General features: G+C 40.5%; 1 protein-coding gene across 2 annotated transcripts in view; it reads left to right on the forward strand.

Moving 5' to 3' along the window:
• Positions 1-26,064, forward strand: part of tafa4b (TAFA chemokine like family member 4b) — a 313,786-nt gene that overhangs the window by 14,371 nt on the left and 273,351 nt on the right. For both annotated transcript variants that reach the window (XM_048548249.2, XM_048548250.2), the window contains exons 2-3: positions 8,729-8,851; positions 17,193-17,308. In XM_048548249.2, the coding sequence (XP_048404206.1) occupies positions 17,194-17,308 (115 nt within the window). In that variant the 5' untranslated portion in view covers positions 8,729-8,851; position 17,193. The remainder of the gene's footprint in view (positions 1-8,728; positions 8,852-17,192; positions 17,309-26,064) is intronic.

The following is a 26,064-nucleotide window of genomic DNA, read 5'->3' on the forward strand; positions in this document are numbered from 1 at the left end:
ACAAAATGTGAGGCTGGATGAACACAGCAGGCCAAGCAGCATCTCAGGAGCACAAAAGCTGACGTTTCGGGCCCAGACCCTTCATCAGAGAGACCAAGTTCAGTGAAGTGTTTAGCACCATTGACTTCCTCTATGATATCATCAACCTTCACCAATTACATTTGGTGATCAAACTTTCAACACGAATTCTAATGTTTCTCCCTCTTGGGTTACTTGATGAGTTGTATGGGTGACAGCCAAGATGAAGGTTTATCCCCAGTTTTCAATATTGTCACAGTCAAGTAGCACTAAAGTTCTGACATGAAATGATCTCCATCACCACTGATGCATAACTCAGACATATTAAGACCTGATGCTGCTTGCATGTAACACCTTTCTGTTTGCGAATCCAATGAAGCTATCAAGGCTGCTATTGGTATGAGTAAGATTCTTATGTGTAACTGTAACCATATGCTGAGCTGTTGTGCGTAAACTGATACATAGCACATTCTCCAGAATACAGCCTTCAATCTAATGTCATTGAATGAGACTGATGCTCCAAAAATCCCAAAAACGTTCAGCGGTCTGTTGTGGGGAAGAAGAAAATATTTCTGTCTGATTTGCAACAAATGGAACAGTTCTGAAGTGTATTAAAAATTTTGTTCTGTGTGATGTTGACAGATGCTCCTGTACTTCTGAACAGACAATAGTGACTGTCACACGTGGCTGGTTGCTATTTCTGAAAGTGGATACAAAGGTATTTTCAAAGTCATCTGCCTGCACATTCTCTCCCTCTTTTGTTGTTATTCAATGTGTCATACACCTTTGCTAGTGATGATCTTCACAGTTGATTTTGCTGAAGAGCAACAAATATATGCAAAGAATTTGTGTTTTCCACCTGCTTTACGCAATTTCCCAGTACAGTTGGATACCTAAACTGCAAGAGCACAAGTATCAGTCAGGCAAGCTCAGTCCAGTGGTCTGTCTTTTGTTGCACCTAATTCTTGTTGTCAAACCAAGTCATGAAGAAAACAAAATTACTGATCAACATCTTAACAGTATAAGCCTAAATGTGGTGCCAAAGTTACTAATACTAGATGATATAAAAGTGGCAAAAAACCAGGATGAGCTGTTACAACTATTTATGACAGCGTTCGAGACATGAAACTGGAAAGACAGGATCAAGAGAGGGTCTATGAATCAAATCATTCATGCACTACAAGGTCTTCGCAATATTTGAAGTACGCTCGCCATTACAATCATGTCTGACCTCATGTTGTGCAGGAACTGTATTGTCATTCTACAGTTGTCTGTTGTAGACACAGCACACGATGAACATAAGGGAATTGTCAAAACCTAGCAACTCCTTCAGGAAAATGTATAAGACCCAGGAATTGACCGCATAGTAAAGCAGAAAATCAATAAGTTTTGCACTGCCAAGCAACCACAATGTCAAATCTTCACAATTCTCTCATGAAGTCTGAATAACCTCCAGGGTCATGGAGTGAAGTTAGCATTGAGTTTGCAGATTTGCACTCTGGTGAACACCAGCCTGTTGTCATTGACGGCTAATGGTGATTCTGAGTTATGTCTATTTTAAGGAAAGCAGTCATCCAAAAGTGTGACTTCTATTTTATTTAGATTCTTCAAAAGGTGGTAAGTGACAATGGACTTGCATTCAACAGTGGGGAGTTCAGTAAATGTGCAAACTATCCTGTTTCACTCATCAATGACTAGGATCTGATAGAAAAGACAAAGAAATTAAATGTACATCAGCAAAAGTGATTTATGGTTACAGCCAAGAGTTACTCATGGAAGTAAGTGTGGTCTCATTTGCTTGGCAATTACAGCATGACTCCCCACTCAACTATTGCAAAGCCTCCAACTATACTCATGCATGCACATCCTGTGTACTCACACCCTTCTGATTTGCCTCATCGAGTTAATGAACATGCAGTTTAAAAACAGCCATTCCAACTCTTGGACACAATTCATACAGACTTTATTCAAGTATACACTGGAGACATAGTTGATTAAAAAAAAACCCACCAATACTACTTTCCAAAACAATCAGCAGGACAATTTGCAGTATCAACTCTCTTATTTCATTATAACATTTTACAGTTTACTTGTTATTGAATATCTTAGCATTTACATCACAGCCCTATCAATAAACAGGGCTATTTTGTAGATGTCACTTTTCGTATTCTCATTAACCAAGTGAAACATTGTTATCACTGTGGCTTTCTGTTCCCTCTTGGCTGCTTTCTTATCTCCTTCATGGCGTTACTCTGCTTTGAGAAGTTAATTAAGTTTAACAACTTCCATTCTTAACTACCGGAACAAAAACAAACTTGCAGGAAAAGCTCAGCAGGTCTGGCAGCATCTGTGAAGGGGAAAAACAGAGTTAACGTTTCGGCTCCGGTGACCCTTCCTCAGAATTGACGGTGGCTGGGAAAACGTCAGTTTATATGCAGAAAATAGGGAGGTGGGTGTAGTGGGGAGTAAACGATAGGATAGAACCCAAAGAGAGAGAAAAAGACAGTTGGGTAGACAAAGGAGTTGCTAACAATTAGGCTGGGAGAGTGAATAGTTGTTAATGGGCACTGTTAGTGACTAACAACAGGGAGTGTGTAGTGGTGGGCTATGTGGTAACAAGGCCTAATGTGTGCAGTGGGGTCTGGGACATAGGAGAGTTTAGGCCCTAAAATTATTGAACTCAATATTGAGTCCGGAGGGCTGTAGGGTCCCCAAGTGGAAAATAAGGTGCTGTTCCTCCAGCTTGCGCTGGCCTTTATTGGCATGCTGAAGAATTGAGGAAGGGTCACTGGACCCAAAATGCAACTCTTTTCTCTCCTCCACAGATGCTGCCAGACCTGCTGAGCTTTTCCAACAGCTTTATTTTTGTTCCTGATTTACAGCATCTGCTGTTCTTTTGGTTCCATTCTTAACCAGGTTCCTACAGATAAAAATCAAAAGAACTGGGATGTTGGAAATCTGAAACAAAAACTGAAATTGCTGGAAAAATCTCAGCAGGTCTGGCAACATCAGAGTTAATATTTCCAGTCCAGTCTTCAGAAGTGGCTACAAATCTCAGCATGCCGATAGTTTCCCATCATACTTAGAAAAGCTACATTTGTCCATTCTAAGGCAGAAGTGTGCATTCAACTGTCAATCTTCGTCAATTGTCTCACTTCCACTAACATTTATGTGAATGTATTGCAAACTGAAGTATTGAAGAAGAGTAAATGCTCAGCAAAACATGAAATTCTCAGCTGCATCAGTGGAGCCAAGGAATAAAGTGCTTGATAATGTAATGCTCATGTTGGAAAGCAAACAACTTCTGGTGACATCCGGCTATTTTTTGCGACCAATGCAAAAAGATCAATGATCACTGCTAAGTGCGATTTGTAAACCATCACATGAAACACATCATTCTTCAAAGCACTAAATACACCTTTGCATCAGCATTGAATCCAATCTTGACATTAGATGACAAATGTGAGTTAAATGACACTTACACCTGAGGTTAGATAATATCCACGCATGAGAGAAAAAGATCCACCATACTTAAATGATTATGTTGCAAAGTGAATAATTTTCAGTTGGTGAGCAAATTTTTCATTTCATAGTACGTAACTAAGAGCATTACTAAATTAACAGAAAGCTTAGAATGAGACTTTACATTCTTGTTATGCTTAAGTTTATTGCTCAGATTTTCAGAGACAAACCATTGAACCATGCTATGCCTCTCATTCACTGAAAAACTGGAGTACTAAAGCTTATTGAAAACTGCATTGTACAGTTTGTCCACTTCAGGCTACTACAGACACATGTACCAGCAGAGGGAGTCTAGACGGTGAAGAAAGTAATCCATGTTAAAATAGCATGTGCAATACTGAACCTGAATGCATTTACTGAATCTATTGTTTATTCTCAAGGATTTCTTCAGGAGGGTGTGATGTAAAATTAATCCAGCTTTTCCCCAGTTGATAATATAGGTTGATGTTAATTATTAAAGCTGTACAGTCTAACTTGCTTAATGAGGAGAATAAAGATACAAATCTTAGTTCATAAGACCATTAGCCAGCTAATAGAAACTGCAGTCTAGTATGCATTTTAATATATGTTCTTAAACAATAGATCTTGGCATAAGGAAATACCTGAAAGTAAGTGATAATGGGAACTGCAGATGCTGGAGAATCCAAGATAATAAAGTGTGAGGCTGGATGAACACAGCAGGCCAAGCAGCATCTCAGGAGCACAAAAGCTGACGTTTCGGGCCTAGACCCTTCATCAGAGAGGGGGATGGGGTGAGGGTTCTGGAATAAATAGGGAGAGAGGGTGAGGTGGACCGAAGATGGAGAGAAAAGAAGATAGGTGGAGAGGAGAGTATAGGTGGGGAGGTAGGGAGGGGATAGGTCAGTTCAGGAAGACAGACAGGTCAAGGAGGTGGGATGAGGTTGGTAGGTAGGAAATGGAGGTGCGGCTTGGGGTGGGAGGAAGGGATGGGTGAGATGAAGAACCGGTTAGGGAGGCAGAGACAGGCTGGGCTGGTTTTGGGATGCAGTGGGTGGAGGGGAAGAGCTGGGCTGGTTGTGTGGTGCAGTGGGGCGAGGGGACGAACTGGGTTGGTTTTGGGATGCGGTGGGGGAAGGGGAGACTTTGAAGCTGGTGAAGTCCACATTGATTCCATTGGGCTGCAGGGTTCCCAAGCGGAATATGAGTTGCTGTTCCTGCAACCTTCGGGTGGCATCATTGTGGCAGTGCAGGAGGCCCATGATGGACATGTCATCTAAAGAATGGGAGGCGGGGGGGTTGAAATGGTTCGCGACTGGGAGGTGCAGTTGTTTATCGCGAACCAGAGGTGTTCTGCAAAGCGGTCCCCAAGCGTCCGCTTGGTTTCCCCAATGTAGAGGAAGCCACACCGGGTACAATGGATACAGTATACCACATTGGCAGATGTGCAGGTGAACCTCTGCTTAATATGGAAAGTCATCTTGGAGCTTGGGATAGGGGTGAGGGAGGAGGTGTGGGGGCAAGTGTAGCATTTCCTGCTACACTTGATTTTAGCTGGGAAAGAATTGCAGGATGCATGTTATGCTTACACAAAGTCTAACTTAAGTAACTCTGTCATAATATTTGATACATTATTTGTACATCTCTTTTTGGTGTCATTTATGTTAAATTTTCAGGTTCTTTTGATCTTTGTTACTCCTCATTCTGTCTCTATGACTTTGTTTTCAGTTTGACCTTACTCTGTGTCCTTTGAACCATTTATCTGATCTTTCCCCTCTATCTCTCCCTTTTCTTCTCTTCTCCTGCCTTTGTTCTCTCTTTCCCTATCTTTATGAATGATTTTCATTCTCTCAACAGCCTACACTTAAATAAAGCTTTTGTTAAATGGCTACAATTGGAAAACAAAACCCCTGTCTGTAGTCAAAATGGAGTCTATACCTGAAACATTGTTTTTCCTTAAAGGACCAAGAATCGGTTTGATTTAAAGTTTACTGGCATTTTGAATTAGAGATAGTAAGAACAGCCGATGCTGGAGTCAGAGGTAACACAGTGTGGAGCTGGAGGAGCACAGCGGTCCAAGCAACATCAGAAGAACAGGAAGGTTGACGTTTTGGGTCAGGGCACTTCTTCAGGTCTGGCCTGCTGTGCTGCTCCAGTTGCACACTGTGGCATTCTGAATTAGATTTCCAAGGAAGAATTTAATGATGCCACAACTTTAAAACCACATTATATACATTTAAAAAAATGCAGATCACTGCAAATACGCAACATGCATATGTAAAGAAGAAAAAGAAATACTATAGCACTCTTCCTCAGAATTTGAAACTGAAATACAAACAGTCTAATGTTAAACGAAGATCTGTAGCAGTTGGAGTTGTTGGTTGGTTTGCTGAGCGGATTGATTTTCATGCAAATGTTTTGCCTCCCTTCTAGGTGACATTGTCAATGCTGTACATTCTCCAATGAAGCACTGTTGTTCTGTCCCGCTCTGAATTTATATGGTCTGGTCTGTCACGGTGGGCAGTCTTGTTTCTGGTTTTGTATCATGGCGGTAGGTAGATGGAGTCTATTTCAGCATGTTTGTTAATTGCATTAGTGGTTGAAAACCAGGCCTCCAGGAATTCTCGTTCTTGTCTTTGTCTTGCTTATCCTAGTATTGTAATTTTGTCCCAATCAAATTGATGTCATTCTATGTCAGAGTGTATTGAAATGCGGGAGAGTTGGTCGTGCTGTTTTGCTGCAATTTGGTGTCGTGTATCCTGGTGGTGAGTTTCCTGCCTGTCCGTCCTTTGTAGCGTTTCTCGCAGTTGCTGTATGCTATTTTGTATATCACATTTGTCCTGCGCATTGTAGGGTGTGGGGTCTTTCATCTTCGAGAGTAACTGGCGAAGTGTGGCCGGATACACAACACTGACGATGTGATCTAGAGGGGAGATGAAATGTTTGCATGAAAACCAGTCAGCTTGGTGAAATACTAACAAGCCTCTGTGTGGGTGGCATGGAAAAGAGGGAGAGCACAACTGATACAGCAGTTACAGAGAGGATGTTAAAATCTTTAGTGGTCGACAGTTGTTTTAAATATAAAGGCACAAACCCATTAGGTACCACCTTGTGAGGCATTGCAAAGCATTAGATTAATATGGTGAAATGGTGAAAATTGGATGAGAAGCCCTGAGTTTTGTGTTGATGTTGCTCCATACAGAGTGAATTAGATACATATTAAGGAGTAGTGACCTTGGCTGATTTGTTTTCCTTCTTCTCCACCCCAGGAGCATTTTAGCTTAATGTTGCAGCCAAGCTGTTGTGGGTGGGATCACCTGATTCAAAGCAGACTGAGGATTAGGCCTGGGATCTTCTCTTACCTTTATCATTGTTTGCATCGGATGTTTCCCCCTATTCACAGACAATCTTTTTTAGTCTCTACTGAGAATTGTTTGCAATTGTTGGCCATGTTCACTGACGCTAACCAAACAAAGCAAACTTTGTTGACTCACTGGAAAAAACAAACAAGGTGTTTTGCTGCAGGGTGAGAACAAGTCAGCAGGCAGGTGAGATTGGAATCCTGCACGACTAAGTGAAAATGTGGAAGTCACACGGGAGAGGAACTCTTCCTTTTCTGCTTGTTTTCCCCTTGGAATAGACTTCTGAAACTGTGGAGCTACATGGCAGGCGTTGACAGCAACGATACCACTTTTCCTAATTGGCATTTACAACTTTTAAAGAACAGTGCCCTTCGTCTTTAGTTAAATATTTAAATGTGTATTTGCTGTGTAACTCAGAAATAGCTCTGAGTAATGGGGCTATGAATGCTGTAAATTTGATTTCAGAAATATTCTACTCTGAGGGGTAATCCTTGTCAATTGAGAATATTTCAGCTGGACTCTGCATCTACTAAAGTATGTGTCAAATCCTGAATTGCTTACCTTAGCTTATGGGTGATTTATATCAAAATTTACATTCAACATCTCAAAGTGTAATGTAAAGGCTTCAACTGACGTTAAATAATTAGCAGCAAATATATCATGAACAACAATGAATGTAATGAAATAATTGCTATACTGGTCCATTAGGTAAAATTTAGATCTACTGTAATGACCTGACCAAGATTTTCTAGAGTTTGTCAGTCCTTTGATTTTACTGCATAGGTATTCTTGTCTACTTTTCTCAACTATGATTGTCAGAAAACAGCAGTTGAAAATGGAGCTGCTGAAGCTATGACAATGAAAATCTCATCACATAGATTCTCTTAACAGATATACCATTAATTGACCCCTTTGGTGAAGGGGAATATTTGCTCCAGTATTGATTTATTCTCACTGTAACCTGGAATAAGAAAATCGCTTTTACAGGCGGAAGTCCAGGTATCAATGGAACTGACTCACAAATGTTTTAACTAGTGGAACCTTACCTTTGTAATAACATTTCCTCAGCTAGAGGGCATGAGAAGCTGTGAAATACATTTCACAGTGTGTTGACTGAAGAAAATGAAAGAGTTGGAAGTCAACTTGAAAAGTTTGAAAACTCTGATGTATGGAAGTTTGCTTCAGCATGTTCAGAGGGACAAACAAATTACTCATGCTGCAGTTGTTTCAGAGAGACTCAGATGATGTAGATCCTAATTCTAATGAGAGTTGAAAGTCAGTGTATCTGGTGTGTATTAAGAATAATGGCTGATGAGAGGTGTTCCTGATTTTTTTTGTATTTAATGGCATTAAATAAAATTATGTAATTTTAGTTATGTCTTTCATTCTGAAATTCTTTCATTTTACAGAAAAAAGGATATATATTCAAAAAGGCAAACAAGGAAAATTTCCATTTCATATGCTGTCACAAGTTAGTCCGAGGTTGAAGTTGGTCTTAGATTATCAATGCTTGTTGCAGTTATACTACAGACCCACTGTTACAGATACTTCATCATTGTTTGGGCAGAAGTGCAATACAACTGGAATTGTGTAAAATTTCCTTCACTTCTCATTTGGAATGCACTCTTTCCACTGTTGCGTTATCTTGTCAGATAAAAAGTTAAAAACAAAGTCAACAAAAGATTAATTGAGTCAAGTGGCTTTTATAAATGGAATACTAGTTTTCAGAAATTAATGGCCCTTCCACGTTGCATTATTGTTAAGTTTAAGTTTGAAACATAAATTGTGAATTTCAGACTTTTTTCTATTGATTCTAGCAGCCCCTGAGGCCGAAAGGAGGTCTAGAACTTGTTTTTTTTTCTCGACAGTTTCCAATGAAGAGGGGCTAAGCAGAGGTACATAGGAATGCTTCTACTGTATATCTGCTGGGAATCTGGACCCATGAAGAATGTGGTGAAAAAGATATTTATCTGAACATAATAATCAGCAAGGTAAGACGTGATGATTTTGCTCTGAAACTTTATTTTAAATATGTTTAAAAGCCATTTAAGGGCATTGCAGTCCTGTAAATTGAAAAGTAAACTCTACCAATGTAGATAGATGGTGGAATATCAGAATTGTTGGCATGCAAGCAAACTACATATCTTATAATGATGCATTTTCAGGGACACCACCTGTTAATCTAGAAAATCAAAACAAAACAATTCATTAACAACTTCAAAAATTTTGTTAAAACCTCAAAAAGGCAGCTGAAAAATACACCTATGATATGCCTATAATAAATAAGTACATCAAAATTGCAGTAGGGTATTGACTTGTCATAACTTAAGCTATTGATGCACTCAACTTTCCATGTTTTTTATCTTGGAAGAATTTAGGGCCAAATATCAGAATTTTGACTTCATTCCCTGGAGAAATTGCAGACTATTGTAGAGATGTATTAGAAAATGCAGGTGCTGAAATTGATTACCAATTTATTTTTATATATTTGTCAGAGTTGAAAGGAGATGCTCTCCTCCAGCTTTTGCTCGTTCATGTTTGTATTCTTCTCCCCTTTACACCACACCCAGTTAATTCGTTCATTGGTCATTCTGTGCCTTCCCCCTGTCCTCTTATTTCATAACAGGAATTTGCCACCTAAGTTCATGGCGTTTCTTCTCCATCCAGGCTCCCCTCAGGCCTCCATTCATACAGTCTAGCCCAATTACTACTCTTTCCCTCCAGTCTCTGAAACTCAGCTTCACCTTCTTCTTTCAGTTCATCTGAGTCTTTTTCACTCCTTCTCCAACAGTGCATGGGGGAACAATTTTTTAATCTTCTGTCCTCTGTAGTCACGTTTTCCAACTTCAACATCTGCCCTTTGTCATTAAGCTAACACGTTCCGCACCTCGTCCTCTCTCTCCAGATTGTGCTGAATCATTATCCCTTCATCCAGAGCTCACAGCAGACTGACATTTTGCAAATCCAAAACATAATCTAAACAATTGTTCATGGATGCACCAAGCTGCAAATCACTGTTGCACTTTTCTCGAGAGTTATCAACTTATCAGTGTTTGCGCAGAGTGCAGATGGTGGCACTTCAATTTTAGAGTGTCTGAATTCTCCATTAGTGCAAAGATCCACGGACTGGTAAGGCCATGTGCACTTCAGTCATCAGTAGCTTTATATGTATTAACAGGATGAATGTATCATGCTCTCAACCTGAGCTCATTTGTGCCAAATCATCATACAAAAATATGCTGACTACCCCTGGGAGCTGTAGTGATATTTTTTATTTCTGTTCATCGCAGGAGCTTCCTGCTTGTCTGGGAATCTGTCCGAATTGTGTGAAAGTTGATTTGGATATTAGAATTCATAGCAGGGCATTTCGCACTGACCTGGCTCTTGAGTCACAATAGCTATGTGCTAAGATGGACTTACTGCAGGTTACAATGTGTGTGTGAACCTGCTTGGATAACCACAATCCTCTGTCTTTTCATGTGACACGTCTAGATATATATGAACTTGACAGGCCCATATAGTGGTTGTCCTCATCCAGTTTATCTCTGCAAATCAATTATCTCTTGCCTCCACCTCCTACAAGTGACAAATAACCAGCAACCTGTTGCTGCTTCAGATTTCAGTGGGAAAAAAAAATTATTTGCTAACTCTTCATGAGTGAGGAGCAAAGTCCCAGGGGTCCCCGGAATAATTTCCCTCATCTTCAATACACTTTGTTATTGAAATCCATAAATTCCTCCTCTTGAAGGAATACAAAACATTAGTCTTCAATATCTTCAACTGAAATCTTTTGCACAATTTGATCACCTCCGGGAGAAGTAAAACTGCCAGATAGCCAACCACATCCTCTGTTTCCTCAGCTTTATGTGCTGCTTCTAGATCATTGGGCACATTTCGATTTATGTATTGCTTTAATCATCTAAAATAATTGGATTACACCATCTCTAAATTCTCATTGCTCAAACCTATGGCATCAAACCAACCTTCAGCAATGGAATAATCTTCCTTATTGCCCCTTTTCTTATCTTCACCGAAATATATTTTTGTTATTTGCTCTTGTGATATTGGCACAGCACTATTTATTACTCAGATTATGTTGTTCACAGGACATTAATATACAAATTGGCTTTATGGGAGTGGAGATATATTTAGTCCTAGGAATAGAATTGTCATTTATTTTCACTTGTACTTTTTTAAAAAAAAGAACACTGTGAAAAGTTTTAAGTTGCCACACTACAGCATCTTTATAAACAATAGAAGGCATGGGTCAGAAAAAAGAGATAAAGTCCGTCCGAGTTCAATTCATGGCTGCTGGTTTTGGGAAAAGACAGTACTGCTGCAGGACCACCATGCTGGTTTGAGCCACTGGAATACTGGACAGGAAGCTGCTGCTGAAGCAGGCCATTCATGCCAGGCTGCTGGTATCCCAGCCATACAAGTCCAGACATGGTAGGGCGACAGTGCTGAGAATGGCAGTAATGAATCTGTTTTTACAATAAAGGCAGTTGATTCTGAGATGGCACTGGTTTGGAGGCCCGTTGCCATTCATTGTTTTTTTGTTGGCTATTGTTTCCTTAAAACATGTGCATAAAGTGAAAATTGTGGTTAGTTATAATGCATTAGAGTAAAGCCTAGGACCAGCATGCAATCCCTACGTGTGTGATAACAGGTAAGTATACCAAGTAATTATATTGTGAAGTTTTTGAGAAATTATTGCATGTAAGGCTATGAGGAAGGACCATTTGTAGGTGAAAATTGAGGCTGTGCTGACCATCCCGGCAGCAATTGAAAGCAATTCAAATACATTAACTAGTGAGGTGACTGCCGCTACTTTCCTGGAATCGAGAGAGAGTGCTCCTCTGACCATTCTCCTCTGACACTCAGCCGCTAAGCATGGTTTGGCCATTTTGGAAATGGCTATCCTGGACTTTTCCTGCCTCTGCTGCTGTGCTGCTTTCATTGCAGGGTTAACATTGATGCCAAGAATCTTGTTAAACTGTCTGACTTCACAGTGAACCACTTGACAGCTTGGGTAGAAGTGATTTTCACATCGCACTCATGCTGTGGATTGCAGGCATGCTAACCATGTGTGTGTCAAACAACGTTTTTGAGTCAGTATCTGCTACACTGTGCTCGTGATGATCATCAGCACTGTTCCTGACTTATGCCTTATGCTGCTGCTCCTTCAGGCAACAGAATACTGTCACATTCCTGAACAGGAATTCTTGTCATAGCTTGAAAGTTAAGGAATTCCCACATACAACATAAAGCAGACTTCCATGCCCACAGCAGTAGCAGCATTAGAAAACAGCTATGGGTTGTGAAGGGGAATAGAGGAGGTTCCCTTGGAAATTGAATGAAATGAGAGCACAATGCTGGTATGACTTGGAGTGAATCAGAATGTTGTTAGTTTTGAATGTGAGGAAGAAGGGCACACAGTGTGCTGTCTGAATAACGATGGGCGAGGCACAGTCATGCCAAAGTAGATTTGCATGGACGGATAGTGGGTTGAGAAAATGTAATGACGAACTAATAAAGGTGTGAATCAAATGCCATAATGAATGAGCTATAAAAGAATGAGAGCAGTATTGAATGGGACGTTGCTGAGGAGCAGGAGAGTTGAGAGCCACCGGGCGGGCACTCAGAGGACCAGGTGATGATAGAATCTGTGGCAGGCAGGCAGAGACATAGCTGGATTCAATGGAACTGTATGGAATTCTTCCTTGCTGTCCTACACAGAGGAGTTCAATTAGTCACTGGGAAGTAGTTAAGGTCTTTTCTATTCAATTCAAGTATTGTCCTTAGTGGTAGTTTTAATAAATCATATGAAAAGATGTGCTATATTAAATAATAGGGACAATGTAAGAAAGGAAAATAGAAGTATAGGAAATAAGGGTCAGAGATTGGCAGAAAGAGACAAAACCTAAGAATACAACAGGGATCGTGATGTTTCAAAAGTAGACAAGTGAAAGGCTCTAGCTGTGAATGCCTGGAGCATTCTATTAAAGTAAATTAATTGTTAATGCACTTAAAAAATGTTCATGGGGAGTAGGTGTCACTGACTGGGCCAGCATTTATTGCTCATCTCTAGTTGCCATTGAGAGGGTATGGTGTACTTAAATTGCTGCAGGCAGTTTGGTGTGGGCAGTACTGTTAGAGAGGGCACTTCAGCGTTTTTGATTCAGCAACAGCGAAGTAACATTGAAGTAAATAAATTTAATCTGATAGCCGTTATGGAGACACGACTTCAGGATGACGAGATTGGGTTCTGAATATTGAGGGATAAATGACATATATGGAAAAAAAAAGAAACGAGGTCAAGGTGGAGGGGTAGCGCTGTTAATCAAAGTTGACATTCACGTGAGATGAATTTAGAGATGACCTTAGTTCATGTAGAATGGTTTGAATGGCGATGAGGAAAAGTAGGGGTAAGAAATCACTAGTGCGTGTACTCAACAGACTCCATAACAGCCACCACAATGTGGGGCAGATATGAATGGTTGTATTAAAGGGATGGGAATAATTATGGGTGATTTTAAAACAGGAAAACTGGAAAAAATCAGATTGGTAGCAGGAGCCTGGATGAAGAATGTCTCCAGGAGAGTTCCTTTGAGTAATGTATTTTGGAAGTGACCTTGCGAGCAGGTTCTATTCGACTTGTGGTAGAATTCATTAATAACCTCAGACCTAACGCATCCCAAGGTAGCAGGGATCACGGTGTGATTGAAATTTTATATCTAGCTTGCAAGGAAGAATATTAGTGCTAAGATTAGTACTTTAAATCTTAATATGGGCATGAATACTGAGCTAGCTGATATGCTGAGGAAGTGAGTGACATTGAAGGAGTTGTTCAATGCAAATACAGGTTCAATCAAGCGGAGGAGAGTATTAATGATTAGGACTGGTTGGACCTCTGTTCAAGGAAGAAATATTTTTCATAATTATCTTGGTGGGGATTGAAGGTGTTCTTTGACTGGTTGCTAACTGATGCAGCTGTAAACAGGATTTCCTTTTCTCTAACCTCTTTTTCTGCTGTTATAATACCTAACAAGCATTACCATTCCAGCAGATGTTACTACTGGACAAGGGAAATCTATCCTTATTGATTGTATTTATATTTTAGTTAACCTGGTGGTTGTTCACTAAGGCATAAGTATGCAAGCTTGTAAATTATCTTTAACAATAAAACAAAAGATTATTTACCAAGAGAAAATTATTTTAAATAAGCTTTTATTTATCTGAGGTTTTTAAGCTGAAATCCTATCCTTGATTATTCTAAACCTAAACGAAACTCAAATCTTTCAATGTTGACACTCCCTGTCATAAACTCCACAGTACAAGCAATGTTTTACAGATACTCCAGGGGCTCCATGTTCATTTGTTCTATAACATGCACTGAATTAGGTCTGTTCAGGAAATGACTCCAGAAGGGAGGGTCTCAGTGGACTGGAAACTCGCTAATGTGACACCCCTGTATAAAAAGGGAGTAAGGCAAAATACTGAAAATTACAGGTTGATTAGCCTAAACTCGGCCATATAAACATTTTTTGCAGTCCACAGTAAAGGATGAGATATCTGAATACTTGGAAGTGCATGGTAAAATAGGGCAAGGTCAGCATGGCTTCATTAAGGGGAGGTCATGCCTAACAAATCTGTTTGAATTCTTTGAGGAAATAATGAGCAGGTTAAACCAAGGAGAGCCAAAGGATTTTATCTCCCTGGACTTCAAGAAGGCCTTTGATAAGGTGCCGCATGGGAGGCTCTTGAGTAAGATAAGGGCCCATGGTGTTAGAGGAAAGGTGGATGGAAGATTGTCTGTCGGCAGAAAGCAGAGAGTGGGGATTAAAGGGTCTTTCTCAGGATGACAGTCAGTGACAAGTGGTGTTCCGCATGGGTCAGTGTTGGGACCACAACTTGTCACTTTGTACATTAATGATCTAGATGTAGGAACTGTTTGCATTCTGGCTAAGTTTGTAGATGATATAAAGATATGTAGAGGTACAGGTAATATTAAGGAGGTGGGGACCTGCAGAAGGGTTTGGACAGATTAGGAGAGTGGGCAAAGAAGTGACAGACGGAGCACAATATGGGTAAGTGTGAGGCCATGCACTTTGGTAAGAAGAATAAAAGCATGGAATATTTTCTAAATGGGGAGAAAATTCAGAAGTCTGAAGTGCAAAGAGACTTGGGAGTTCTAGTCCAGGATTTTCTCAAGGTAAACTTACAAGTTGAGTCAATATTTAGGAGGGAAATACAATGTTGGCATTTATTCTGAGAGGATTAGCATATAAAAGTGAGGATGTACTACCGAGGCTGTATAAGGCTCTGGTCAGGCCACATATGGAGTATTGTGTGCAATTTTGGGCCCCATATCTCTGGAAGGATGTACTGACCCTGGAGCGGGTTTGGAGGAGGTTCATGAGAATAATCCCAGGAATGAAAAGCTTAACATATCAGGAATGTTTGAGGACTCTGGGTCTATACACAATGGAATTTAGAAGGATGGGGGGGCGGGGGTGCAATTGAAACTTACAGAATATTGAATGGCCTGGACAGACTAGACGTTAGGAAGAGGTTTCCAATATTAGGAGAGACTAGTACCCGAGAGCGCAGCTTTAGAGTAAAGGGAAGACATTTTGGTACAGAGATAAGGAGAAAATTCTTCAGCCAAAGAGTGGTGAATCTTTGAATCTCAAAAGGCTGTAGAGTCCAGGTCATTGAGTGTATTTAAGACAGAGATAGATAGGTTGTTGATTGTCAAGGGGATCAAGGGTCATGGGGAGAAAGCAGGAGAATGGAGTTGGGGAACTTATCAACCATGATTGAATGGTGGAGCAGACTCAATGGGCTGAATGGCCTAATCTCTGCTCCTCTGTATTATGGCTTTATGGACTCTCAGACCTTTTTTTAACCTTTCACAAAAGTGGCCAGCACCTACTATCATTGGTTGAAATCCAAACTTTAACAATGATGTTTACGGGTCAAATTGCATCGCTTTCATCTCACAAGTTCAATTGCCACAATCTTGCACACATAAATCTGTAAAATGAACTACTTCTGCCTATATCTGAAGTGGTTTTATGTATTTGAATTTAGTTACTACTGGTTTTCATCAACAAAATTGAACACATTGTGAGCTTGCTGTGGTTGAAAATTGTAGTAAATGTAATGATCAATTGTTTGCTCCCCACTTCCCGACATTAACACTACCCAGAAATTAATACTACCCCTATTCTGTACCTAGCCAGGCCCTAACATATTTTCCCTGATTAATTATAAGATGATCCTAATAATCAAACAAGAAGTAATCATATTCCTCTTAATTTTTCATATCTGATGCCATCAAAGTACATGGACCTATTAGAAAAGAATATACACACATACATTTGTAAGCACCAAATAATTGGTAATGCATCGTCAGCCAATTAAGTGTGTCAACTTTTGTAATTTATTGAAATTAATGAATTATTTAATACCATCATTCCGCAGGCTGATTTATAAAGTTTCTTTCATTTTTAAGTTCTACATCACCAATGTCTCCCCCCTTTAGTTGGCTGAAGACTTATTTATGGTCGGTCTGCAACTCCTGGGCTGGTGCCCTTCTGTAACTGATCAGCATGTCAGAAAGTGTAGTATAAATTTGTTCCCAGTTCCTGTTGATAAACTGGAGAGCAGAGGGAGGATGTTTTCCCTGATGATATGGTCCTCAAGGAGGAGGGACTTAGAATCATAGTTTCCCTCCAGTAAGGAACCAGGCCATTTGGCCCATCCTGTCCATACAAAACCTCTGAAGGGTATCCAATCCAGACCCAGTCTCTACCCAATTCCTGTAATTCTCATGGCTAACCCACCTAGCTTGCACATCCCTGGACACTACGGGCAATTTAAAATTCCCAATCCACCTAACCTGCACATCTTTGGACTGTGGGAGGAAACTGGAGCACCCAGAGGAAACCCATGCAGACACAGGGAGAATGTGCAAACTCCTCACAGACAGTTTCTGGAGGGTGTAATCAAACCCAAGTCCCGGCACTGTAAGACAGCAGCGCTAACTGCTGAGCCACTGTGCTGACTTGTCCTGTGAAGTGTAGTGGGTGTAAGCCCAGTGCAGATGTGCACATGCTGGGCTAGTGCAGGTCTCAGCTAACTGTTGAGCCTTTTTCTGACTCTACCAAATACGTACTTTAGTGGGCAAAAGGATATCAGATTTTCCACACATTGTCCGTGAATGGTGTCCAAATATTCCCATTAATATTTCAAACACTGCTTATCAGTTTCCAAATGGCCACAAGTTATTTTTCACTGTTCGTGTTTCTATTCTGTCTCTACAAGGATGAGATTCTGTGCAAAATCGATGCTCCTCACTCACTGCCTGCTGCTCGTCTCTGTGTTAATGCTTTGCTGTAAGTTGCTGTCTGCCTCCAACCATCATCCTAGGGGACACTCAGGTAAGCAATGACTCTCACTGGATACTTAGACTGCGTTTCATGTGACTGCATATCACAAACCATCAGACATCTGAGAATGCTTTTATTCTTCATTAAATGTCATGTGTACTCAATAGCATTGCAGTTTGTATCTGCTGAATGAAAGCAATCAATCTATTTCTCCAGGTTATATTGATTTTTAATTTCTATACTTGTAACATGATGCCTCTGTGGTATAAAACAAAATGGCTTTTTGATTGAGAAACCCAGATGAAGAGCCAAGGCCTGTAGAAATGGGAATGCCAAACCTGAAAGGTGTTCAAAAGAAGAAATTATTCATTTGGTATTGAGAGGACACAGAGCGTGGGGTTTAAAACTGTACATCTAATATAGGGAATTGAGGTACAGAATCTTACAGTTCAAAATCCTGGGATGGAAAGAATTGGAAAATGAAAATTTTCCTGGAATCTCCATTTTCAGTTATTTCATTTTGAAACTGCTGGTTTATGAGCAGAGAACAGATCGCATAAGCCCACGTACTGAATTTAGGATCTTGGAGTAGCTGTGCTTGATTTAGCTGTAGGTGCATCTTCACTGGTGCTAAGAAGAGATCTGAAGAACGAACATGGTGTTTTAACTAAAAAACACGAAAGAAACGTGGATGATGTAAATCAGGAACAAAAATTGCTGAAAAAGCTCAGCAGGGTTGGCAGCACCTGTGAATAAAAATCAGATTTATTGTTTGATTTCTGAGGATGGATCACTAGACCTGAAATGTTAACTCTGATTTTACTTCACAGATGCTGCCAGACCTGCTGAGCTTTTCCAGCAACTTCAGTTTTTCTTTCTTGCATCTTAACTGGCTGATTGTGCAGACCACACCAGATCTGTATCTGGAGTGGAAGTTATCTGGAGCTGGGCTGTGCAAAATCCAGAACTCAAGCTGTCCTATTCATTGGAATTTTGTACTTTCCCATATCCATACTTGAAGAAATAGCTGCAGGAAAATCTTCACCTCATTTGTCATAACTTTTGAACTGAGATCCCAAGTTCTCTCAGAAGGAGAATTATCCTTTCAAGTAATTTTAAGATTTTAGGTGCCTCAATAAGATCACTTCTTATGTTTCTAAACTTCCGCGGACACAGGCCCAATCCTTTCACATAACATACCAACATTATTCCAATCAGTTGAGTGAACCTTCGCTGAACTGCTTTTAAGTACACTGTATCCATATCCAACGATATCTTGTTACTTTCTCAAGGAACTTCAGTAATTTGGTTGAATATGATTTTCCTTTCTGAAAACTATGTTGACTCTGCTTGATTGTATTAGGATCTTCAAACGGCCTGTTTTTGACTTCCTTGAATAAATTCCAGGAATTTTGCAGTGTTTGTAGCTTGGCCTTTGGCGCTGAGCTGAGATTCCTCTAGTCATAATAGGTGCAGTTGTTTCGGATTACACTGGTGTCTGTGTGGTCCCACATTTTCCAGTTGCAACACAGCACCTGCCCTTGTATCTGTGTAAAATATTTCCTTTATGAACGCTTTTCTTTAAAATGATTCATTCTGCTTCTGCTAATTAAAAAGGTTCATGGTAAATGAACCATGCAGTTAAATCAGAAATATGATTGCGCTGTTGAGTTGTTGTAAAGGGGTAACCTGAAATCAATTGTTCCTTTGTGTCAAAATAGTTCACTCAAAAGTATCAATATGAATTAATGCCAATCACTAATTAGTTTACTGTTGAATATATAGAAATACAATTTCAACAGTTGAGAAGTTAATTAACTTTTATGTAAGTGTCCCTACACCATCCTTATTATTGTACCAAGTAATATGTTCCGTGAGGCTTTAAATAGCTGTTCAATTTTGACCACAGGTTTAATATTTGAATAAAAAATTTCTTATGAAACTGCTTTTGGATTTCACTGCTCACTTCTCACTGGATTAATACCTGGAATGGCAGGTTGTCTTGTGAGTAAAGCTTGGAAAACTAGCCTTGTATCTGCCAGAGTTTAGAAGTATATGTGGTGACTCATTCAGCATATAAAATTCCTGAAGTCTCTTATGGGAGAATCTAGAACTAGGGATCATTGTTTGAAAACAAGGTGTTTCTTATTTAGGGTAGCTTTGAAGAGAGGGTTGTGCAATTTGTAGGGTCCTGAATGGTGTGGGCTGCTGACAGAAAATGTGGTGGCAGAATTGTACGAGAGGTTCAGCAAGGCTTATCTTAATGTTGGGAACAACTTACTTCATCTTTAAACTACACCTGGGCTTCAAGCTGGGATTCTCGCTCAGCCGCAGTGAGTTACCTCTGAAGGGGGATTATTGCTTTTTAATGACCTTATTACGGCAAATCTCGCCTCATTAATATGCAGATTTCTAAAATGCCCGCTGCTTCGAGCAAACCAACATAAACATTAATGACATTGAAGTAAACGTCAGTTCTCTGCTCATCCCAAAAGATATCCATGTTGGACACCAGGCATCAACATCTTAGGGCTTGCTCCATTGGTACCAGCCATATGCACCCTACATCTGTAGATATTGGCATCTTACATGCGCCAGTCTCTAAGAATCCTCTTGCAGCATCTTCAATCCACTTACAATATGCTTCTGGACTCAGCACTGTCATGGTAATGTTGCAGCAATGACATTCTGCGCTCTGGGAGATGCTCACAACTCATAGACTAGACGAGGCTGCACCTCTGGGCTGTGCACTTCTGGTAACAGTGCTCACTCACTCTGAGCTGACCTGCATGCTCCTTGTGACCCAGCCTTCTGCTGCCTCTCTGCAGCTTGGCCCTTAGCCAGAAACGGCAAACTCCCAAGCCTGCTGCATTGCCATGCTTTTTAGCAAAGACTGAAAGCCAGCAATTTTGCCATGGCTGTTAGCTGCCCTCAGGGATATGGTCTTCGCTCATGGTGTCCTTGCATAGTAAGTTAAGGATAGCCTCCAATACCGGTCCAGGAGTTCACTGCAGTGTGTCAGTTGTTTGAAGTAGTCAGAATCCAGATCATCTCCTCATAAATCAAGGAGCAAAATGTGCGTCAGTCCAGCACTCTTTTGACTTTCTCCACTATTTATGGGCTGCTTTTCTCCTGGAATGAGAGAGAGGCAGGTATGACAGGAAATAAAATTGGGTGGTGCAGCTATGACTGCTTGTGCAGGTAGGAAGGCATCCTGAGCCAGTGAGCTGGCAGTGCTGAGGGCATGCAGAGGTTAAGTGATGTAGGGCTCAGGGTGGACGAGAGTAAATGTTGAAGATATTGCAGGCAATGAACTTGGTGAGAGGTAGGTACAGTAGAAGAGATTGAGTCAGTGTGAGGCATTGGAAAGTGGATGGTCGTGCATACACTGACTGATTTGAGAAGGTTATTGACTTTCTTGTGTTATCTTCCAGATAGCTGAGACTGCACCGCCTCAGCTCACAATTGTGGACCAGGCTGGCATGATCTGGTATTGTCATCCCCTCTGCTGATCCTGGGGACAAGTGGATGTTCTACATTGACACCACCCTGTTCACCACGATCTCCAAGCCCCTGCTTGTAAAATAAGGTGTCAATATTCCCTTGTCTGCCATGTGTAGGTCAGGAACGATGTGGGGCTGTTCTGGACTCACCATGCTTGTCTGGGAACACAATGGGTTTTTAAAGATAGCACCGGTGCCAGAGATTCTGGTCTATTCTGGGATACTCAGGCAGGGTGGTGGGTTGTTTGGCTATGGTGAATGGTGCAATGCGGCTAGAACTGGGTGTGTTGGTTATGTGATGCGTAGAGGCGCGATTGTAGTTAATGGTAAGATGTGGCAAGGTAACTTGCTCGGTCTCATGGAGAAAATCCCTTGATGATACTGACACTTAGACAACAAAATATAAGATTCAGCCAAGAGTCTTTGAACTTCTTTAAGGCAGAAGGAGATAGATTCTTGTTTCAGAAGGGACTGAAAGGCAGTCGGGGTGGGTGGGAATGTGAAGTAATCAGATCAGCCATGATCTTACTGAATGGTGGAACAGGCATGAGCAGTGAGAGACCTACACCTGCTTTTAACGCATATGTTTGTTCGTATAGATCTGTGTTCCAAATGTAAAACTTATTCACACACCATTTTCATATCAAAGAATTTGAAAGGGTTCAGAAAAGATTTATGAAGATGTTGCCAGGGTTGGAGGGTTTGAGCTGTAGGAAAAGGCTGAATAGGCTGGGGTTATTTTTCATGGAGCTTCGGAGGCAGAATGGTGACTTTTTAGAAGTTTATAAAATCATGAGCAGCATGGTGAATAACCAAGGTCTTTTGTCCAGGGCAGGAGAGTCCAAAGTTATAGGACATAGGCTTAAGGCGAAAGGGGAAAAATTTAAAAGGGACATAAGGGGCAACTTTTTCACACATAGGTTGGCGTGTGCATGGAATAAGTTGCCAGAAGAAGTGGTGGACGCTGGTACAATTACAATATTTAAAAACATCTGGATGGGTCCATGAATAGGAAGGATTTAGAGGGATGTGGGCCAAATACTGGCAAATGGGACTAGACTAATTCAGGATATCTTGTCTGCATAGATGAGGTGGACTGAAGGGTCTTGTTTCTGTGCTGTACAACTGCGTGACTCCAAAAGAATTTGTAATGAATAAAATAGTCAGCAGAGGGCACCATAAGATTACAAATACTTTAGCACCACTGCCAACACAATCACACAATTCATCGTTGATGGCACCTCAGAAAATGTTTCAGAAGCTTGTTCGAGTATGTCTAATTTCAGAGTCTTTTCTTTCTATATATATATTCTTTTCCTCTATTTTACTTTCCTAAAGTCTGGTACTGTTGGGAATCTGTGAGGTGGTCGAATCGTGTTCTCTGAGTGGAATTCCCTGGAACTCGTCAGGAATATATGAATTGGCCTTGAATTTATTTTCTTCACTTGAGGATGATAGCCAAGCCTCATTCACAGTTCCCCTGCTGGCTGTAACATAAAGGGAGATTAATCATATGTGGAAATCACATGCGCAAACCTGCTTGCAACACCCAATGGTGTTGTGTATAGACTGGGCTTGGGCTGCTGAAAAACTCTTATCACCAGCTATTGACTATTTGTTAGATCTCAACACAAAAAGAAACGATTGAGGCAAATTGAAAATTACAGTTGGGAATTTACACCTGACTTATCTCCTTTGAACATCAGAGCCAGCATTCTGTCTTTACTACAATTAGTATCATTTTAACATTTACTTTTGTGTGAATGGGATTTTTTTGAGCTTTTATTTATGCTTGGACCTCATTTTGAATAGAAGAAAGCAGACAGAGACAGTGAGCATATGTTGATGAATCTTTTTCTGGTTCTGTTTTATACTTGCGTTTAAACATTCTGGACTGGTGCTCCTGTGCACTGTGCCCCACAGTGTTGTGGGACATGGAATCATACTTGTGATTGCTCACATAGTGAGTTTCAATCTGGTCCATACTGTCAGGGCATTGTGAAGGTGAGGTGCTGCAGGAAATGCAGGAGAGCTAGTAGATGAGCCAGCCTGTTATAAACCTCTCATGGGTAGTTAAAAAGCGGTGCTGGCAGAGGTCTGGGAGCAGATCTGGTGCCCTTTCCCAGTCAAGGATAAGTATATGGCTGAAGAGGGAGGTAGTGAGGGGTTAAAATGTGGAAGCCGGATTAGCATCAGCCGAGACACAGTCATTAATTGAGGATGCTTCAGTGATCTTGTCAGTTCAACTTTAATGTGCATTAATTCAGCTCCATCATACTGTCAGACTCAGTAGCTCTTCCAAATCAAGCACCTTGACTATGGCATCAGCACTCATTCTAACAACAAATGCATCCCACAATAGTCAACAGAGAAAGCTGGTCTTTAAAAAATGTTTGACATGTAACAGAAATACTGATAACTAACCTTTAATGTACTTGTAAGTTTGTGAAGATATTATTTAATTGATTGGATAATTCTCATTAAATACATTAATTATATTGTGTTTGTAAGACTATTTTTGAACCATGCTGTACAACTTACAGATAGGAAAACAAAGCCAGAAGCATGGTATTTTCTCATCACATGACAAAGATTTAAACTAAAAATGTAGGAGGTCTAATGAAAAAGCCAGGCAGACTTTAACATGAGAGATAATGGGAACTGCAGATGCTGGAGATTCCAAGATAATAAAATGTGAGGCTGGATGAACACAGCAGGCCAAGCAGCATCTCAGGAGCACAAAAGCTGACGTTTCGGGCCTAGACCCTTCATCAGAGAGGGGGATGGGGGGAGGGAACTGGAATAAATAGGGAGAGAGGGGGAGGCGGACTGAAGATGGAGAGTAAAGAAGATAGGTGGAGAGAGTGTAGGTGGGGAGGTAGGGAGGGGATAGGTCAGTCCAGGGAAGACGGACAGGTCAAGGAGGTGGGATGAGGTTAGTAGGTAGCTGGGGGTGCGGCTTGGGGTGGGAGGAAGGGATGGGTGAGAGGAAGAACCAGTTAGGGAGGCAGAGACAGGTTGGACTGGTTTTGGGATGCAGTGGGTGGGGGGGAAGAGCTGGGCTGGTTGTGTGGTGCAGTGGGGGGAGGGGATGAACTGGGCTGGTTTAGGGATGCAGTAGGGGAAGGGGAGATTTTGAAACTGGTGAAGTCCACATTGATACCATATGGCTGCAGGGTTCCCAGGCGGAATAGACTTTAACATGAGATGACTCTACAAGGGTTCATGCCAGTTTGGGATTAGATGCTCCCTTTTGTTTCTGCCTTAGTTTGTCCAATAGGCAGAAATCTTTGAGTTATGCTGCTTCAAATAAGGGCCCTTAAACTGCACATCAAGAGTTTTTAGTGTAACCCCTCTTGAATAGGAGCATATCAAGACAAATTGCTATTAACATTGACTCTTTGAAACATATGTCACGTTAATTTCTTTTTACCAATACAATTGAAGTGTTGATCAGTTCCATAGATTGACCTTGGTAGAAATAACTCTGACTAGTCTATTTTTTCACTCACTAATCAGCCATTGATGATGTCTTGCTGGATAGATCAGAAATCTCTTAAAGTGAACACGGCTTATACCTCAAATCAGTATCACCCACACAACTTTACTTTATGGTGGAAATGGAATGAATGACTGCTAGTTCCTAACACTTATTAAATTTAAGAAGTATTTAAACGTTCACTTGCATTGCCAAGGCAATGGGCCAAGTATTGGAAAACGGGGTTAGATTAGTCAGCTTGACCAACTGGGATGTGATAGGCCAAAGGACCTTTCTCTGTGCTGTCCATTTCTATGTTCTGTGACCGAGTTGTAACTTGGATCTCACCAGTAAGCAGAAACAAACATGTGCACAGAAAGAATATGAAGTAGCTAAAGCCAGGTATTTATAATTAAATCGAGTTTAGCTACTCACTTTTTTTTGAAGCTGAAGTAAAGAATATTTTGTAAGACTGGATTTCATTCCTGGACCAATTACCTTGCAAATATATGCAAGCAAGGAAGATGCATGTATGTTTACTTAAATATTTAAATATACATCTATACATCTGGAATAGTACATTGGATGTACAATTAATTGGACTGCTTTCCACTACAACACTATTCTGAATATTACTGTAACATTTTTGATATGAATGTCATTAGTGCTGAATTGTTGAGTTTCATTTCTTTGTTGGTCCAGTCACATATTATCAATCTCCAGAGTAAATGGCTGAAATTCTGTTTTTTCTTCCACATCAGCAATGTGACCTTTGCAAGGGCTCCATATGAGTCCTGCATAATGCAGAGAAACTGGCAGTTGCTGTTCATTTTACTCTAAGCACAGCCACCTAATGGGTATCTCTTCCAAACCAGCCTGTGCTGGCTTTGCTAAAATATAAAGCACAGGATTGCTTTTATGAATATAGACATATAAATGATGTTAGTACTTTAGTAAATTACTTAATGTTTAACTGGTATTTTCTTGTCACTGATACAGCTTCTATGTGAGGCATTAATATTCCTAACTCACTTCATTTTGACAGTAAATGTGTTTTAAGTGAATGCCCTGAGTTCACCCCTCCTCATTCATTGAGGAATGATTAGAGCATCAATACAAAAAGAGAGAAAAATTGAAAATAAATAACAAAAAGAATATATTTTTAGCTTGCCTGACTGTGGTTTTTCAAAACATTGAAAGTGGTTGTGAATTATGGTTTATTTATTTTTAAACCAATATGCTGGGTCCAGAGCGATCAAAGTAAGTAGAGGAACTGACTGACAACATATCTTTATAATGAAATGTCATGCGCATAGCGCACGTCTTTCATTGCCAACATTTATTTGTAAACATGATCTCAGCTGAAACTCTGTTTGCTTCTAGTTTAATGTGCACCAAACTATATTCACCAGTCAACTCTGTGCCTGCTGGCTATATTGCCTCCTGGTCTACAAACACCTCAAATTTTAAATCTCTTCATGATCTCACCCCTCTTTAAATCTGTAATCTCCACTAGTGCTGAAATACTTTATGAACTGAACATTTCTGTGTGCCTCTGAATAAGAGTCACATCTGACTTGAAACATTAACTGTCTGTTTCTCCAGAAGACTGCTTTCTCCAGAATTTAGAAGGCTAAGGGGTGATATAGTTGAAAGCTTCAAGATATTAACAGGGAAAGAGAGAGTATATAAAGGTAAACTATTTTCACTGGTTAGATACTCTCAAATTAGGGGCGGTAGTTTGAGAATTAGGGCCAGACTGATGTCAGTTAGGTCCTGTCTGGCTTTCTTGCACCTGACAGTACAACAAAATCTTGCTGAAGGCG

Source organism: Stegostoma tigrinum, chromosome 11 (genome assembly GCF_030684315.1).
Source record: "Stegostoma tigrinum isolate sSteTig4 chromosome 11, sSteTig4.hap1, whole genome shotgun sequence".
Taxonomy (NCBI): domain Eukaryota; kingdom Metazoa; phylum Chordata; class Chondrichthyes; order Orectolobiformes; family Stegostomatidae; genus Stegostoma; species Stegostoma tigrinum.